Source organism: Daphnia carinata, chromosome 6 (genome assembly GCF_022539665.2).
Source record: "Daphnia carinata strain CSIRO-1 chromosome 6, CSIRO_AGI_Dcar_HiC_V3, whole genome shotgun sequence".
NCBI lineage: Eukaryota > Metazoa > Arthropoda > Branchiopoda > Diplostraca > Daphniidae > Daphnia > Daphnia carinata.
The window spans coordinates 2,789,496-2,804,459 of record NC_081336.1 but is presented as its reverse complement, the minus strand read 5'-3'; the positions used below and the strand labels follow the sequence as shown (position 1 = coordinate 2,804,459).

The following is a 14,964-nucleotide window of genomic DNA, read 5'->3' as shown; positions in this document are numbered from 1 at the left end:
ACCATACATTCGACTACAGCGTTGAATACCAAACCTCTTTTGGAATGACAATTAGTTCCTAAACCACATGATCATTTGTACTAAATTACTGGGAGAGACAAATTTTTCTTTACGCACAATCTGTTAAAGGTGCTTTAAGCGGATTTCTCTTTACGGCCACTGAACGCCATTACCGTGTACGGTGCCAGAGCAATGACGGCGTAAGGGAAGGCTATGTTCAAAAGGAATTCAAGGCAGTAAAATAATGTTTCATTCGTTTTAGGTATGGCCACATGAGCCATTTCGGCTGCGTAACCCAACGCAAGGCCCACCACAACGTTTGCAAACGTTTGAAGCTTCGTGAAGTTCATTCTTTGCTCCGTTGCCTTAAAGAATCTGTTAAAAAATAGATAACAATTATCACTGAATACATAACCACCAAGGCCAATGCATTATTACCGGGAAGTCAAACCGAGACCAAGGCCGAATGCAGCTCCGCTATATCTCATCAAACTATAAAATGGCATTGTATCGATATGAATGTTTTCCGCTTTATCACACCATTTCAAAGCCTCACTGATTGACCAGGCAGGATCTCTTCCAGTCAACAAGAGGAATGAATACGTCCCCAGGGCACTGGCCATGATGATGGACGACACTAAAAACCACCGCAAACGACCGAAATTCATCCATTCTGTAGAGCCAAATGCTAGCTTTGCCATACAAATGCCTGTGCCCTCAGGTTAAGTAGGTTTAGGTCCCGGAGAAAATTGAATTACATGGTTAATTTACCAAGGACTAAACCCAGGAGGCATTGATGGGGAAAATGAGCTGCGATGTATAATCTCGAGAAAATCACCAATCCTTGAATGATGATGTAAATACCCCACAGGAGCTGTTTACTTTCCATTTTCAATTTGGCACTATCAGATTCCAATAGCCAACAATAAAAATGTGACTAATTCGATTTAAAATTATGAAATTTTATACCTCATGTTGGAAGGGTCTACAACGTGCTCCACAACAGCGTGGATGATTACGTACCAGGCGGCAGACATGGCCATCGAGTGTCCCGATGGCATACCTGGACCAGTTTCACATGTCGAGCTATACTGATGAATTTCCGCTATTTTGTGAGGATGCGCATCCGCTTTATGTGCTTCTTCCATTTCGTGAACCCACCAATAAGGACGTTCTCCATGCATTAGCCTGTAATTCGTAATTGTCAATGTTGCCAAAGTTAACTGTTTGTGCAGAAAAAACAAACAGTTACCATTTCAATATTTGATTGGTCCACTCGACGACGATAATTGTTCCTAATACTTGAACACCGACTACCCAATGAAAGGCGAAGAGCAACGGAAAGTAAATAGTGAACACGTACTTTGGATCGAAAACTAACGACACGTCGATGAAAAAAGTTTCGCCTTCCGGAAACCTGTTTGAAAAAAATAAATTTACAGCACACATTATTCAAACTGAAGAATTCAACGAGATCTTACGTGGACTGCAATGCGCTAATAAGATCTACACCCAGACCGTAAACAGTTTCAGAAAAATTAAACTCTTCTTCAGACATTTTGTTTTGTTCACTCAACAAAACTGAAAAGAACGCTACAGATAGCGTTGTTGTTTGCGATTCTAACAGACAACGAATGGACACTAATGCGCTTTAAAGGCCTAACACACTCTTGTGCACTGGCGGGACAACCTTGGCAACTGGTTGCCTTGGAGCGACTGCCGGCAGCTAAGTATTCACGCCCGACGTGTATGGCCGTCTTCGTATCATTGCCATTCTCACATTTCGGGTTGACAACAAACTTTGATACTATACATCGCCTGAGCTCTTTTGCATTTTTTACTGCCAAATAGAGAATTTCCTTTTATTCTTTTGTTCAGGTTACTACAGTGCACGGTTGACGCACTGTGAACGTTTGAACGCTAGAAGGTTAGTTGTTATGCAACGAAATACGGTCGGACGACCGTACACTAGCGACGTTTCCAACGTGAATTTGCATACCCCATAAGCTGAGCACGTGATCTGTTGTTTACGTACGTTGGACTGCATTACGTCGGGTCTCTCTGAAACACAGGATGAACAAGATTTCAAATCTGGCGGCCGAAAAAGACAAATCTACTAAACGTATCGTATTTTAATGGCGTGTTTGTGGCCTTGATCTTAAGACGTTCACTGAAATAGACTACATTACGCATTTACCGTCATTCTATTTGATCCAATTGCTGAATCAAAACGTTAAAATTCAACTTCGTAATCGTATCTAAGTTAGGTTTGAAGTTAATATGGAGAAATCGATATTTTTCATTGTCCTACTGAACTATTCACTTAAGATGGTTATCTACACATAAAGATCGATATTAAATTGCGAGGTCATTTCTTCGATTGAAAAAAAAAAGAAAAATGTCTCGCGGCTGCTTTTGTTGACATTTCGCCATGATTGGGTACTGGGTACAAATAAACTTCGACGAAACAAATTTCCATAATTGAAAAAAAAACACGAATGAAGGGCGGGTATTTGTCGAGTAGAAAAATTACTTGAAAATTTCATATGAATGATTCAACAAATCAATAATTGTAACTAACTACATTCAAAGACTTACCGCTACTTGCGCAAGATGATTGAAAAGAGGAATCACTATATAGTATGCCACTTCGAACGGACGTAACTGAAAGAATCGGGCGAATGGGGAGTGTGTAGCAACCAGACGGAATAGTTGATGGAACAAAGATAACGGAAGGCCAATTTCCTTGCGAGTTTCTTTTTTCGGATACCCTTCTTCGAGATGCGTTTAACGTGATAAGGACGACAAACACAATGAATCGTTTCTTTGGAGACGTAGTGGTAAATCTCCTACCAATGCTTGGTACGTTAAACTATCAAAGCGACATTGTTATGCGTTCTCATTCCTTTTTCTGACGTTTGTCTCTTATTGATTTAGACACGTAGCAGCTGAAGTTCTCATGTTTGATGGTGGGCGTTGTAGTTCTCTAGTATGAATTTATTCCATGAATCACTCCCCCTTGATAGATGCAAAGGTTATTACGAACAAAAAAATAAATATAGAGCAGTTATAGATAAACGATGGCTTGATATGACACCTGAAAACACCAGGCTACATTTCAACTTTTTACTCTGTGTATTTTTTAAAAGTCCTTGAAGGCATCTTCAGACCCAGGCTATTCTCAGAATCCATTCTGATTTTTCACGACTACCGTAAGGCCCAAAGGTTGTATTAACAGATGTTTCTTGCCATTTCTTAAACAGGAACTTTTCCTTTCGCATCTAAAAATTGCCTCGCTTCAAATTTTCCATGAGCTTTTCTTTTAGCTCACGCCATAGTCAGATACATGCAACGTTAATGGACCAATAAAGAAATTTGCCCCAAAGAAAAATAGACTAAGCTCTAACAACCCAACTAGTCTCTCCGTTTGATATGCAAAAGAAGTTCAACAAACAACTTCCATAACGGGCTCATTAAACATCCAGTTTAGAAATGGATTACCTGTAAGAAAAATAAATTAAATCAGCCGGCAGATGAACATTTGCACAATGCAAATAAATGGTTTCCAGCGCTCAGCTACATTCATACAGAAAAAGGATCTTGGATCTAATCACGCTACATTCTAACATGAGCTTCGTGAACATCGAGCAAGAAAAATTTCTCTAGGAGAGAGCATGATTATTCACGAATCTCCGATGATTCCTGTTCGGCATTTTCCATCTAAATACACATTCTCTTGCGCAACAAAGGCTTTTAGAACATTCTGCTAGCAGAGTGAAACTTTTTACTATGAATACTGTCAATTTCATCCGAAATTCCGTTCATTCATGTAACCTGTTCGAAACAAGAGAATGACGCAGAGGAAACTGCACAATTAAAGCTTAACGCGATAGCTACACAGTCTCATTCATTCAACAACCAGCGCAGCGTGGGTGTTGTAAACGTACCGTGATAGTGAAATATACTGCAGAGCCAATGCAATTGTTGTGAGCGCAAAAATGAATGGACTGCGTAAGACGTCAGTCTATTCAATCGGACGTGAGAAATGGTGGAAACATATTGACCGGATGACTATCGGTGATGGACAAACTACAATAAAGGTCAACCGTGGCCAGCTCTTTGGTTTCTTTCAAATTTCCTGAGTTACGCGGTACTTGCACTTCCGTTAGCACGGAAACTGCCATGAGATCCAACGCCCTTCCGAAACGGATATCTGCATCAAACATGGACTTATCATGTGACAGGAGAGACTTACAATCGGTACGCTTGGGATTCTTTACGTAGGTAGGTAGACTTTACGGAGGTAGATGTTTCAATGGCCTTGCGAATCCTCTTTGCTGCCCTTTCTACTTGGCTGATGCACCACTAAATCAGATTGTTCACAAGGAAAAATAAGGCCACTTTTCATGGAAAAAACGAGCTGTTACCTGAAATGAAATTCTGACAAACACAGAAATAAGAAGAATTTATTAGAAAGGGGGAAATAATGGCAAGCAACGCACACGGTTGGCGGAGAAAGAAGGTCATTGAAGACAACGTGCGAAATGGGCTCGCAGCATAAATCATGAAACTGCATTCCAGACGAGTCACGAAAGCTAGATAACTGTCAGAAAATAACGTGATCCAACATTTTCACCAGCTTCTACCATGAAAACGACCCATTTTTTTTTATAGGGGATTGACAAATAATTGAACTAATTGATGGATTTACCACTATCCCGTTTTTTGCGGTCTCTTTTATTCAATTAACGAACGAGTTTTCCCCCTTTGCAAAAATGTTACGTTTCAATTAAAATTGAAAGCTAATGCTAAAGGGAACAAAACTGACATTTTGAAAACTTGAAATTGTTGGACGTGAAGAGAAAACAGACAAAACTTTCCAGCAGATTCGCTTGTTACCTGCTGTCATGCTAAAGAAATTCAGTTGGTTATCATCCTCCAGCAGCCAGGAATTCCAGGAACATATAAAAAGGCATTATGATTAGCTACATGGTCAGTTCCTCTACCTCCTTTGTACGCACTGCAATGCATCAGGTAACAATCCGCTTTACATATATTCACTACGGATTTCAAGATGCCTGTTTGTAAAGACTTACAAATCGCCCATCTGACATATCCTACATGTTTATTGATATTTAGTTGTTTATTGTCGTTCTTGCCTTCGCAATCGGAGCTTCCGCCCAATCGGATTCCCGCTATTCGAACGTACCAGATTACCCTGCTTACGACGATGAGGTTGATACTCAAAGATTTAATAGCAATTCAATTCTGACTCATTGTTGCATATATGCGTGATAGCCTATTATGCCCTACACCTTCGGCTACACCATCAAAGATGCTGAAACCCACAGCAGCTTTGGCCATCACGAAACGGCTGATGAGGAATCTGTAACGGGATCGTACGTTGTTGCCCTGCCGGACGGACGAACACAAATCGTTTCCTACGTAGCTAATGAAAACGGATATTTTGCTGACGTCAAGTACGAAGGAGAAGCTATTTATCCCGAACATCGGCAATCAAGCTACCCCAACTAGCTCACGGCTGGCAGTTTGTAAACAGAACCTGAGATTTCGACTTTTTTGAACAATACTTTTAATAGAATTTGTTCTAGATTATTTGATGTTAACTGTAATACTTTCCGGGTGAAAGTCAGTCAGAAAATTTGTATCTTTGAAATTTTACGAGCAATGGACCGATTGATAAATTATGGTTAACTGTTATTCGTGTTAACAAGCGTTATTTGCGTATTATTCACTAATAAAATGCTATTGGCTTTCTACACAAAATCTGCAGCAACGTGAAACGTAAGTTACAAATTCTTTAAACACGCAATATTAAGACCATAAATCTTGACACTTTTACCACGCCCTGTTTAATTCAACTCAACTGCTGTTCACGGTAATTAGAGACTCTGATTTATTACCTTCTAGTGGTGGAATGGTGTGTAAACCGTGCTTTTCTTCGTTACCTCACAATCACTCGTTTTTCTAGCGATCTTAATTACTTTGACAAAATTACTTGGACGTAGCAAACCGTACAACCTTACACGCGTCACGTTTTCAACTGAATTCGCTTTAGTCGTTCTCACCTGAAGGTTACCCTTACTACAACTTCCCGTCAGAGGAAGGGTGATGTAACTATTGTGCCATAATTTTGCCACCTGATTTACGTAACCCCTCCTTTCAAATGACATCGTTTTCTCGTATTGTCAAATGGCTTTCGTAAAAATCGTGGGGTTAGGGTATGCATTTTTCAAAATACGCCCACCTCACCAAAAAAACCTGGGGATACAAAAAGATAAATGCTCTGTTTTTCGTAATAGTATCTTATGCAAATAGAATTTCAAATAACCTACTGAGATCCGCTATCTTTATTGTCGCTCTTGCACATCATCTGTTGCGTCCATAAAAATGTCTAATTTTTTTATTATCTCAACATTCGACTGGATCGATAAAATCGTTCGCCAAAGTTGTGGTGCAGTGGCGGGCTATCCAAGTAGATCAATGCATTTACCAAACAAGTAAATAAGCTTTAGACGAAGAAGGGTCTCATTGCATGTGCATGTCACGAAATAATTGAAAACATGGAATAAGAATAAAGTTGTCCAAGACACTCTACGTTCCGTACTTCTCATCTCAGTATCAAGTAGGCGTTAGCCTACTCTGAAAAAGTACTAAGTATTATGAATATCAATGATTCCATTACGACATTGATCCGTTTTTGGAAACGAAGACCAAAAGAACAGAAAGCGGATTTTGGTAACCAGATTTTATACACGTATACGTCTTTATCGTGTAGGTTGAGATGTACTGGAGATAGATTTATTGAGCATTTTACTTAAACACATACATATGAATAGGACTCATTTCGGAACGTTAAATAGGACTCTAATGTCTGTGAACGCGAAGAATGTTCATTAATTTCTTCGTAATGTGGGCAAGCGCCCGTCGGAATTCATAGCTGGTGGCCATGTACATCACAGGATTATAAACGCTATGAAGCATGAATAAATTCCATAAATATTGCCATGAATTGTCAATGAAATCACACTGATATTTGAGCCTGATGCACCAGTAGAGAGACATAACATTGCACGAAACGGGAAATGTACAAATCCAGAATGGCAATATGTTAACAGACATGTTGAGAGCTGCACGTACTTCTAGACGGTTGACTTTTGAACGATTTGGTATCCAGGAGAAACATTCATTATCGATATGATCCACGTAAGACTTGATTGCAGCGTCTCCAGATTGTATGGAAGGAATTTTCGGAAATACGGCGAAAATCTTCTGGGTTCCAGACGACGCATCAGCTTGCTCCTCTACATAACAGAAGGCAATTTAATTAATAATTCTAATAGTTAAAGAACGTTATTCAACTGGTATTGATTTGAAATTCTGATCATAAAATAGAAAAATGAATCGCTGGAACATGAATTACCAGAAGGGGCGTGCGATGGACGCATAGATGAATTGACAAATCTGAAGGTGATTGACGCTCGTCGATAGTTTGGCACATATTCTTGAATGAGGGTCTTCGATTCCTTAAAGATCCTGTAATGAAGCACAACGCAGACGATGCCCAAGAACAAATTCCACGCCAAAACCCAGTGCACTTGAGTTAAATTAAGTGTGCAACTATAAATCGATTTGTATCCCGTCCAAAAGGGACTTGTAATTACGACGAAAGTGAGCATCGAAGTTGCCAAGATAACGAACAGAACAGCTCGATTAGTAACGCGTTTCTTGTACCATTCATAGCGAACGATTGCCAGATAACGGTCGAACGCAGCCAACGATAACAAGAGCAACAAGATGGAATAATCGGCCGATGCGAGTATAACATAGAATCGGCAAGCCAGATAATTGTGGTTCACCATAACAGTCAACTCGAGGGCGCATTGAATTAGAAATATGCATTCCATAAAAGAAATGGCAGCCCAGAAAAGGTGACGGGGGTAGCGCAACTGACGAGAGAAACTCACTACGAAAACGATGGTACTGTTCAGCAACGTTCCAACGACGACGAGCGAAGCTTGGAATAACTCTTGGATGTATGTGATATTCTGCAATACAACGGGGAAATCGAATTCACTTTGCCAACTCGTTTCGTTCATTGCTGATCCGTCAGTTTGTTGACTCGTGGCCGTATAGACTAGACTAAATCTAGGTTGTATTTTCTTCTTTGCTTTATGGGGTAATGGAGCTGTGAAGAGGGTGACGTTGTTCTCGCATGCGCGGCAGAGATCTAGTGTCCTAAGAAATACCTGAACAAGGTGAAGACGCCTATTACAACAAGATGAAAAACGATTGCGGTAGCATACCAAAATAACCTGTTGCATGTGTTTACCGTCTATTCCCACGCACCAATTAAACACTTCATAGCGAAACAGGAAATACGTCATGTCAAAGACGACACGCTTGCGCAGTGGTAGATTTCTTTTTTAGTGCGCAACAAAGTCTTTGTAAAATGCGTCAGTTGGGCAATGTGTCTAGATTGTTCCACTTTGGATTTCAAGTCCCTTTCACCTAATTTTACCAATTATCATTACCAACGCCAAAACAGCCCATTAGGAAATGACAAAAAGAGCTACGGCCGTGGTTGTGGAGACCGTAATTACCTCATACCAAACCAAAATTTATTATGATTTTTAAAAATCAAAACAATGATAGAATTATTGAATAGAATTTCACGGAAAAAACAATGAAGTCGAACGACGTCTACGTGTGAACATTCGTTGGCTCTACTCAGTTTCAGCATTGAGTGGAACAAACATTTATGAATTACTCTTGATAAAATTAATCAGACCATTAGTTGACGAGTCGTGTGAAGATATTTCGCCTGTCACAAAATACGGTTTAAATAAAAATTGCGTTAAGGTAACATAATTAGCTGAAATAATTTTACCTGGTCCTTCAAGCTCTGGTTCAATCGCTTTGGCAAGCTGCTTGCCGAGCTCGACACTGAAAACGAAATTAAATTATTCATAAACATCAGTATGTAGCTGCTGAGAAAACCCAGAATTCTATAAATTACCCCCATTGATCGAACGAGTTGATATCCCAAATGATTCCTTGAACGAAGATCTTCATTTCGTACATGGCTAAAATAAAAAGATCTGTTAATAAAAACAGTCAAAAGAACTTGAGACAATTCAGCTGTATTACCAATTAGGGCACCGAGGATGAAGGGTGTGATTTTATGCACCACGATAGAGTTTGTCGGCCGGTTGCCTTCGAAAACTTTGTGCGGGAGGATCTTGTTCAATTCCTCTGTAAAAGAAAAACAAGAATTAACAATCTCAACTAACAAACTGAAAAGAGACATCAAGACACAGAAAGAGACACCCCTTATAAAGAACTAAGAAAAACTTTTAATATGTTGCTTAATAAAGTTTTTTTTAGAGTACGTTGTTCTACTTTTTGTTACGATAAAAAAAATCCGTACCTTCTCCCATTCCGGATTTCTGAAGTTCCGCTTTTGCAACGTCGGCTGATTTGCCTTTCATAAGAGCTTCTGTCTGGGCTAAGAAATTGGCCATCAAAAGTTTATGGTGGATCTTGTCACGAATTGGATGAAGAGACTGGGCAGGCGCAATAAAATCCGCAGGGATCAATCTGTTAACAGAATCAATTACCAAATTACAAATACGAACACAATAATTCAATGAATAACAATTACCGAGTTCCCTGGTGAATGAGCTGATAAAATGCATGTTGTCCATTGGTTCCAGGTTCTCCCCAAACGACTGGGCCAGTGGCATACTCAACTCGCCGTCCACTGCGAGTGACGTACCTGTTTAATTACCAATAAACAAAACAAATATTATCTAACGAATCTTGTAATGGAAAATTTCAGATGTCTTACTTTCCGTTGGACTCCATGTCACCTTGCTGGAAATAGGCAGCGAATCGATGGAGGTATTGATCGTAGGGCAGTAGAGCGTGTGTTTCAGCACCATAGAAATTGCCATAAAGGACTCCAAGCATGGCTAAAATAACGGGAACCTAGAGCCCCGTACGTATTGATAAGATGTTACATTGCTAACTGGCAAACTAATCTTTAATAAAAAGCAAGTGCTTACATTTTGTTCTAGAGGAGATTCGCAGAAATGTTGATCCATATAATAAGCACCATCTAACAGCTTTTCAAAATTCTCGAAACCAATTCTGAGAGCGATGGACAAGCCTGAATAAAAAAAAAAAGAAATTTAGGTAGCGACAGGACATCATAGTCAATTTATGATCACATACCAATTGCAGACCAGAGAGAATATCGTCCACCAACCCAATCCCAGAAACCAAACATGTTTTTCTCGAGGATGCCGAATTCACGAACTTTAACTGAGTTGGTCGACAGGGCGACAAAGTGCTTCGCAACAGTCGCTTCCTGTTTAAAAGAGACCCGAGCAATTTTGTTCAACAGTTTGGATTATGAAAATGGCTGCAAGATGAACGACACCATTTCGAAAACGATATGTTGTTAACTTACGTCTTTGCTGTGTTCAAGGAACCAGGACTTCGCCGACTCGGCATTAGTGATAGTTTCTTGAGTGGTAAATGTTTTGGAAGCAATAATAAATAAGGTAGTCTCGGGATTCAGTTTTTGCAGGGTGACGGCAACGTGAGTTCCATCGACGTTCGATACGAAATGGGCGTTGGGTCCAATGGCATAAGCCTTCAACGCTTCCGATACCATCAAAGGGCCCTAAAAAAATATGATCCAAGAATAGAAAACACTTGAGTGTTAGGTTCAACACTCGTGAATAATAACGTACAAGATCAGAGCCACCAATTCCGATATTCACGACATCGGTGATAGCTTTACCGGTGTAGCCTTTCCATTGGCCGGAAATGACCTGTCCCAACAAAAAGAAATGAACTGTTAGCGAACATACGAAAAGGAAGAAAATAATATTGTTGTTTACCTCAGCACAGAATTCTTTCATGTGATTAAGTACTGCATTGACGTCTGGCATTACGTCAACGCCATCTACGAGTACTGGCCGATTGCTTCGGTTTCTCAGGGCAGTATGCAAAACAGCTCGGTTTTCGGTGAAGTTGATTTTCTGGCCACTGAACATTGCATCGCGAGATTCTTGCACCTTGCGAGATTTAGCCTGAAAAATAGGAACGTTTACGAATAGAATTATTTCTAAAAATAAATGTTATAAAGCCTTCAAATCAAGAAGCTATTTTTAATAGCTCTGACAGCTGCAAACGTACCAATTCAAGCAAAAGTTTCAAAGTCTCTTCGTCCACTCGATTCTTCGAATAATCAATCAGAATTTCGCCATCAGCTGGGGTTGAAAGCTTGATGCTTCAGATAAAATCATTCCAATTTTAGAAAACAAAGCAAAACACGTACACAGAGCTAAATTTAAATGTTGTTGTTGAGTACCTGTATTTGTTGAATCTCTCTGGGTCCTGCACGAAAAGTTGGTGAATGTTCAGATCTTTGCCTTTCTCCTCGAAATACTTTTTCAAATTTTGAAAAGCTGCATCCTCCGTTAGAAAAGTGTTGCCGTCCATTTTCTGCGAACTAGTTTTACGTGGCTTTCGAGCACAATTTCTTCGTGACCGGCAGACGGGAAGGGCCGGCAGACAATGAGAAATCGCTGCTACTAAGCGCGACGACGTTACCATCACACGACAGGGCCCCTGGCGGCAAGTTCTGAACTGGTTAGTGACTGATCAGGACGAACATATATATCAACTCCCGAATTTTTTGTCCTTGAGAAATCTCAAGGATAAAAGGAAACTAGAACACGTGTCACGCCGTTTTGAAGATGTCCAATTCAATTGGCTTTAACTTAAATGCAATTAGCAAGTAAAGACTGAGAACGTTTAAACACTTGCTCACAGGGTTCTGTTTTTGAAGGACAAGTGTAGGTGACATTGGGTTGGAAAGGCAGTCACGTGCGTAGCCTACTTTTATGCCATTTAACGCATGCGCATTGCGTCACGGTGACGCAACGCGCAGTACCCGCGAAATTCAAATCGCGCCATATTTTAAATCGAGAAATCAACTCTTTCTTTACTTCCACAATATTTTATTTAACAATTTTGATTATCGTGACACATTCTACGAACTGATTCCGTGATAATGCGCAAAGCGGGGAATACCTGAATAGAGATGCGAATTTCAAAAAGCGCCAATACAAGTTGTTAAACAAGTTTTACAGCTATATATGTCGAGCAAATTTTACTGTGCAAGTGAATACAAGGTCAGATAAACATTATCTACAAAATATAACCCATGGAAACGCTTCCAAACTTTATACTTGATTACGGATTGAAATACGTGCTGAACCAACAGCAGGAAACCACAAATCGTTGAGTTATGAGTCAATACATGTAACCGCAGTCGTAGTTAATTGAATTTTTATTTCAGGCTGACCATTAATGCGCTACTTTTTTATGCTGTAAATTTAGTTTAACACAAAATATTATTTCTGGTGGGCGTCTAGTGGCAGTAATTCAAACGAGTGTAGGATGAATAAGCCGCTCTAATAACTGCAAACAAATGACTAGACTGTCCTTGTTGATCACGGTCATCTTCGGTTAACTGACTTTATGCTCAATGACATCTTCATATATTTAAGTTATGTGTCTTTTGCATTTTACCTCGTGTACGTAGGAATTTAAAGGCCATTCAAAGCGACGGAAATGGAATGCCATTTTGCCAAAAACCACTCAATTGACGTGAAAACTAATATTTTATTGAGAATCAGCATTTAATTCTGGTTATAGCAGGTTAAATTTCAAGTCAAAATTTTAAGCCAACTTTTTTTTTTTCACAAAAGTCGGGCTTAAAAAATCGGGCTTAAAAAGTCGGGCTTATTTAATTTACTGCTAAGACTTAAATATAACGATCTATAACTGTTTTCGGTACAAAATTAGACGAGGATTTTGAAAACCGATTTCATTTTTGCGGAAAACTTTTAGTTTTCGAATTATTTGAATTCCAAATTTGGAAAAATCCGTTTTGGTTAAGTTCCGCCCAAATCGCGATGGCCGACATTTGTGACGTCACACACAGGGAAAAGGGATTCCCCCGGTGGTATCCCCATCCCCAATAGTCAGCTTCGAGATGTTAGTTTTTCTTGTACACGTTCGATACGGCTAAAGTGGTAAGTATTTAATGATCAGATACAACCTTAACCGCGTAACGTTCACGCGAGCGCAGCAATTTAGAATTGCTCCACAGTGTTTCATCAACTCTATTTGACAGGTGGATAACTTTCGTTTTTCATTGGGAGAAAATTATTTTCAATCCCAATGAACTCCAGAACCTCAAAATAAAAGTAATAAAATACTTTCTCTATTATTCTGAATTACCACTTCAAAAAGATAGGAGGAAAAAGTGGTCAAGTGAAAGTCATGACGACAATCATTCGGCAAGGTAAATTAATTGTGAGTAATAAACTGTTTACGCATTAAAAAGGGAACTACTTCAATTTTTTAGTTGTACCCTTAAAGGAGAAATTTAACGCTTATTTACTAGTAATAGCGGCGCTCTAATAAACACTACACTTCCGCGCAAAAATTGGATTACAAATTTTCTTTTAATGAGCTAAAACCAATTTTTGCTAATGCAAAATTGATCTGCTGGCGTGGTGTCCTCACTTTAATTCTCAGGTAGTCCTGAAATTTAATCGTCTGAGCTATTTTAATATCCGAACGAAAAATGTCGCAAAAGTCTTTGCAATTGATTGCTACTCGTTTAACGAGGGTCAACGAGATCCAATTAGCGGAGAAAGTCGGCACCCAAATAGAAATAAAATGTAGGAGAAACACAGGGAAGTGAAACAGTATCCTAAGCTAACATTGTAAACTGACGGGGCGCTATGAGAATTACACATCAAAGACTTTCATCGATAATTTGGCGATGAGAAAGCAAATACCGACAAAAAGTCGAATGAAGAATTAAAAAAAAAAAATTAAAAAGAAAAATGAAAACTTTCTACCACTAAAAAAACAATTTGCAGGTGTACCTGTAAGTCCCGCCCGAAAATGTTTGTTAGTGGGCCTCATCCTTGCAGCGTCCATTACACGTATATAAGGCTGAGTCAAATAACTCGATCAATATCAGTAACTTCAGTTCTTTTAACTTCTAAACAACAATGTATCAGGTAAATTCAACCCGTTACTTAAAGAAAATTGCCATTTTTCTTTAATCTCTTGTCCAAGTCCGATTCAATAGATGAGCAAACGTTAAGTAATTTTCTTTTAATTAAATTTAGTTGATTACCGTCATCGTTTTAGTCCTTTCTGGAGCTATTGCCCAACTGAACTTACCCAAAACACCTGGCTATTCTACTGCCCGACCGAAACCATATCCTACACCTGGTTACGAGGTATGTACACATCATAATTACGTTAGAAATAAATTTGGAAAATTTACCTTTTTCTTTCGGGAACTAGCCCATGATGCCATACAGCTTTAGCTATGCTGTCGTCGACGGTCCAAGTTACAATAACTTTGGCCATCAGGAGACGGCCGATACGAAAGCCGTGACTGGATCTTACCGTGTAGCGTTGCCCGATGGTCGTACGCAAATCGTGACGTACAAGGCGGACGAAAATGGATACGTCGCTGATGTCAAGTACGAAGGAAAGGCCACGTATCCCGAAAACAAACCATCTTACCCGCCGAATTATAAGCCGGCCTACAAGCCGGCCTATCAACCGGCACCGCCCAAGAATTACAAACCTTGAGTGTCTTGGAAAAATTTCAAATTCTTCGTACATAGAGTTTAAAGAAAAACCCTTGTTGTTGTTGGTTTACGAGTATTTCCAGTTGAAATAGAGTTGGGAGAACTCATTGTGTGACTTCCTAGGGAAAATTGTTCTGCAAGCAGATTGATAAATTCATAAAAAAATATAACTGAAAGAAACATACCTGTTTGCTCGTAATTTCGTGATTCCGAATCTTCAGCTGCACAAAGAAGAAAAAAT

The 14,964-nt window shown here is 39.4% G+C and overlaps 4 protein-coding genes and 1 pseudogene across 4 annotated transcripts; 2 read left to right on the top strand and 3 right to left on the bottom strand.

The window, feature by feature from the left end:
• Positions 1-51: 51 nt before the first annotated feature.
• Positions 52-1,711, bottom strand: LOC130690318 (glucose-6-phosphatase 2-like). The gene is made up of 6 exons (XM_057513328.2): positions 1,482-1,711; positions 1,253-1,417; positions 970-1,188; positions 772-902; positions 439-709; positions 52-375 (listed from the first exon to the last, which is right to left on the bottom strand). Exons 1-6 carry the CDS (start codon positions 1,556-1,558, stop codon positions 135-137), a joined length of 1,104 nt encoding a protein of 367 aa, XP_057369311.1. The 5' UTR covers positions 1,559-1,711; the 3' UTR covers positions 52-134.
• A 3,203-nt stretch (positions 1,712-4,914) lies between these two features.
• LOC130690351 (pro-resilin-like) lies at positions 4,915-5,565 on the top strand. Its single transcript, XM_057513372.2, has 3 exons — positions 4,915-5,034; positions 5,140-5,235; positions 5,299-5,565. Exons 1-3 carry the CDS (start codon positions 4,978-4,980, stop codon positions 5,533-5,535), a joined length of 390 nt encoding a protein of 129 aa, XP_057369355.1. The 5' UTR covers positions 4,915-4,977; the 3' UTR covers positions 5,536-5,565.
• Positions 5,566-6,805: 1,240 nt separating this feature from the next.
• Positions 6,806-8,128, bottom strand: LOC130690317 (uncharacterized; annotated as a pseudogene).
• Positions 8,129-8,620: 492 nt separating this feature from the next.
• On the bottom strand, positions 8,621-11,664 carry LOC130690302 (glucose-6-phosphate isomerase-like). Its single transcript, XM_057513309.2, has 14 exons — positions 11,405-11,664; positions 11,230-11,323; positions 10,932-11,123; positions 10,782-10,862; positions 10,496-10,711; positions 10,258-10,393; positions 10,089-10,192; positions 9,872-10,011; positions 9,686-9,799; positions 9,452-9,621; positions 9,172-9,276; positions 9,041-9,107; positions 8,912-8,967; positions 8,621-8,845 (listed from the first exon to the last, which is right to left on the bottom strand). The coding sequence occupies exons 1-14, from the start codon at positions 11,647-11,649 to the stop codon at positions 8,781-8,783; spliced, it is 1,785 nt and encodes a 594-aa protein (XP_057369292.1). The 5' UTR covers positions 11,650-11,664; the 3' UTR covers positions 8,621-8,780.
• Positions 11,665-14,058: 2,394 nt separating this feature from the next.
• LOC130690346 (adhesive plaque matrix protein-like) lies at positions 14,059-14,907 on the top strand. Its single transcript, XM_057513366.1, has 3 exons — positions 14,059-14,138; positions 14,250-14,363; positions 14,431-14,907. Exons 1-3 carry the CDS (start codon positions 14,130-14,132, stop codon positions 14,722-14,724), a joined length of 417 nt encoding a protein of 138 aa, XP_057369349.1. The 5' UTR covers positions 14,059-14,129; the 3' UTR covers positions 14,725-14,907.
• Positions 14,908-14,964: the final 57 nt, after the last annotated feature.

What these genes read in the sequence shown, in the direction of transcription:
- LOC130690318 (XM_057513328.2), bottom strand. Translation starts at nt 1,558, where the DNA reads ATGTCTGAAGAAGAGTTTAATTTTTCTGAAACTGTTTACGGTCTGGGT. An exon ending in CCTCCTGGGTTTAGTCCTTG is followed by an intron (nt 710 to 771) that starts GTAAATTAACCA and finishes CTGAGGGCACAG; the next exon opens with GCATTTGTATGGCAAAGCTA. An exon ending in GGTCTCGGTTTGACTTCCCG is followed by an intron (nt 376 to 438) that starts GTAATAATGCAT and finishes ATTTTTTAACAG; the next exon opens with ATTCTTTAAGGCAACGGAGC.
- LOC130690351 (XM_057513372.2), top strand. Translation starts at nt 4,978, where the DNA reads ATGATTAGCTACATGGTCAGTTCCTCTACCTCCTTTGTACGCACTGCA. An exon ending in TACGCACTGCAATGCATCAG is followed by an intron (nt 5,035 to 5,139) that starts GTAACAATCCGC and finishes ATTGATATTTAG; the next exon opens with TTGTTTATTGTCGTTCTTGC. An exon ending in ACCCTGCTTACGACGATGAG is followed by an intron (nt 5,236 to 5,298) that starts GTTGATACTCAA and finishes TATGCGTGATAG; the next exon opens with CCTATTATGCCCTACACCTT.
- LOC130690302 (XM_057513309.2), bottom strand. Translation starts at nt 11,649, where the DNA reads ATGGTAACGTCGTCGCGCTTAGTAGCAGCGATTTCTCATTGTCTGCCG. An exon ending in TCCTTGAACACAGCAAAGAC is followed by an intron (nt 10,394 to 10,495) that starts GTAAGTTAACAA and finishes TCTTTTAAACAG; the next exon opens with GAAGCGACTGTTGCGAAGCA. An exon ending in CATCCTCGGTGCCCTAATTG is followed by an intron (nt 9,108 to 9,171) that starts GTAATACAGCTG and finishes TTTTTATTTTAG; the next exon opens with CCATGTACGAAATGAAGATC.
- LOC130690346 (XM_057513366.1), top strand. An exon ending in ATCCTACACCTGGTTACGAG is followed by an intron (nt 14,364 to 14,430) that starts GTATGTACACAT and finishes TTCGGGAACTAG; the next exon opens with CCCATGATGCCATACAGCTT.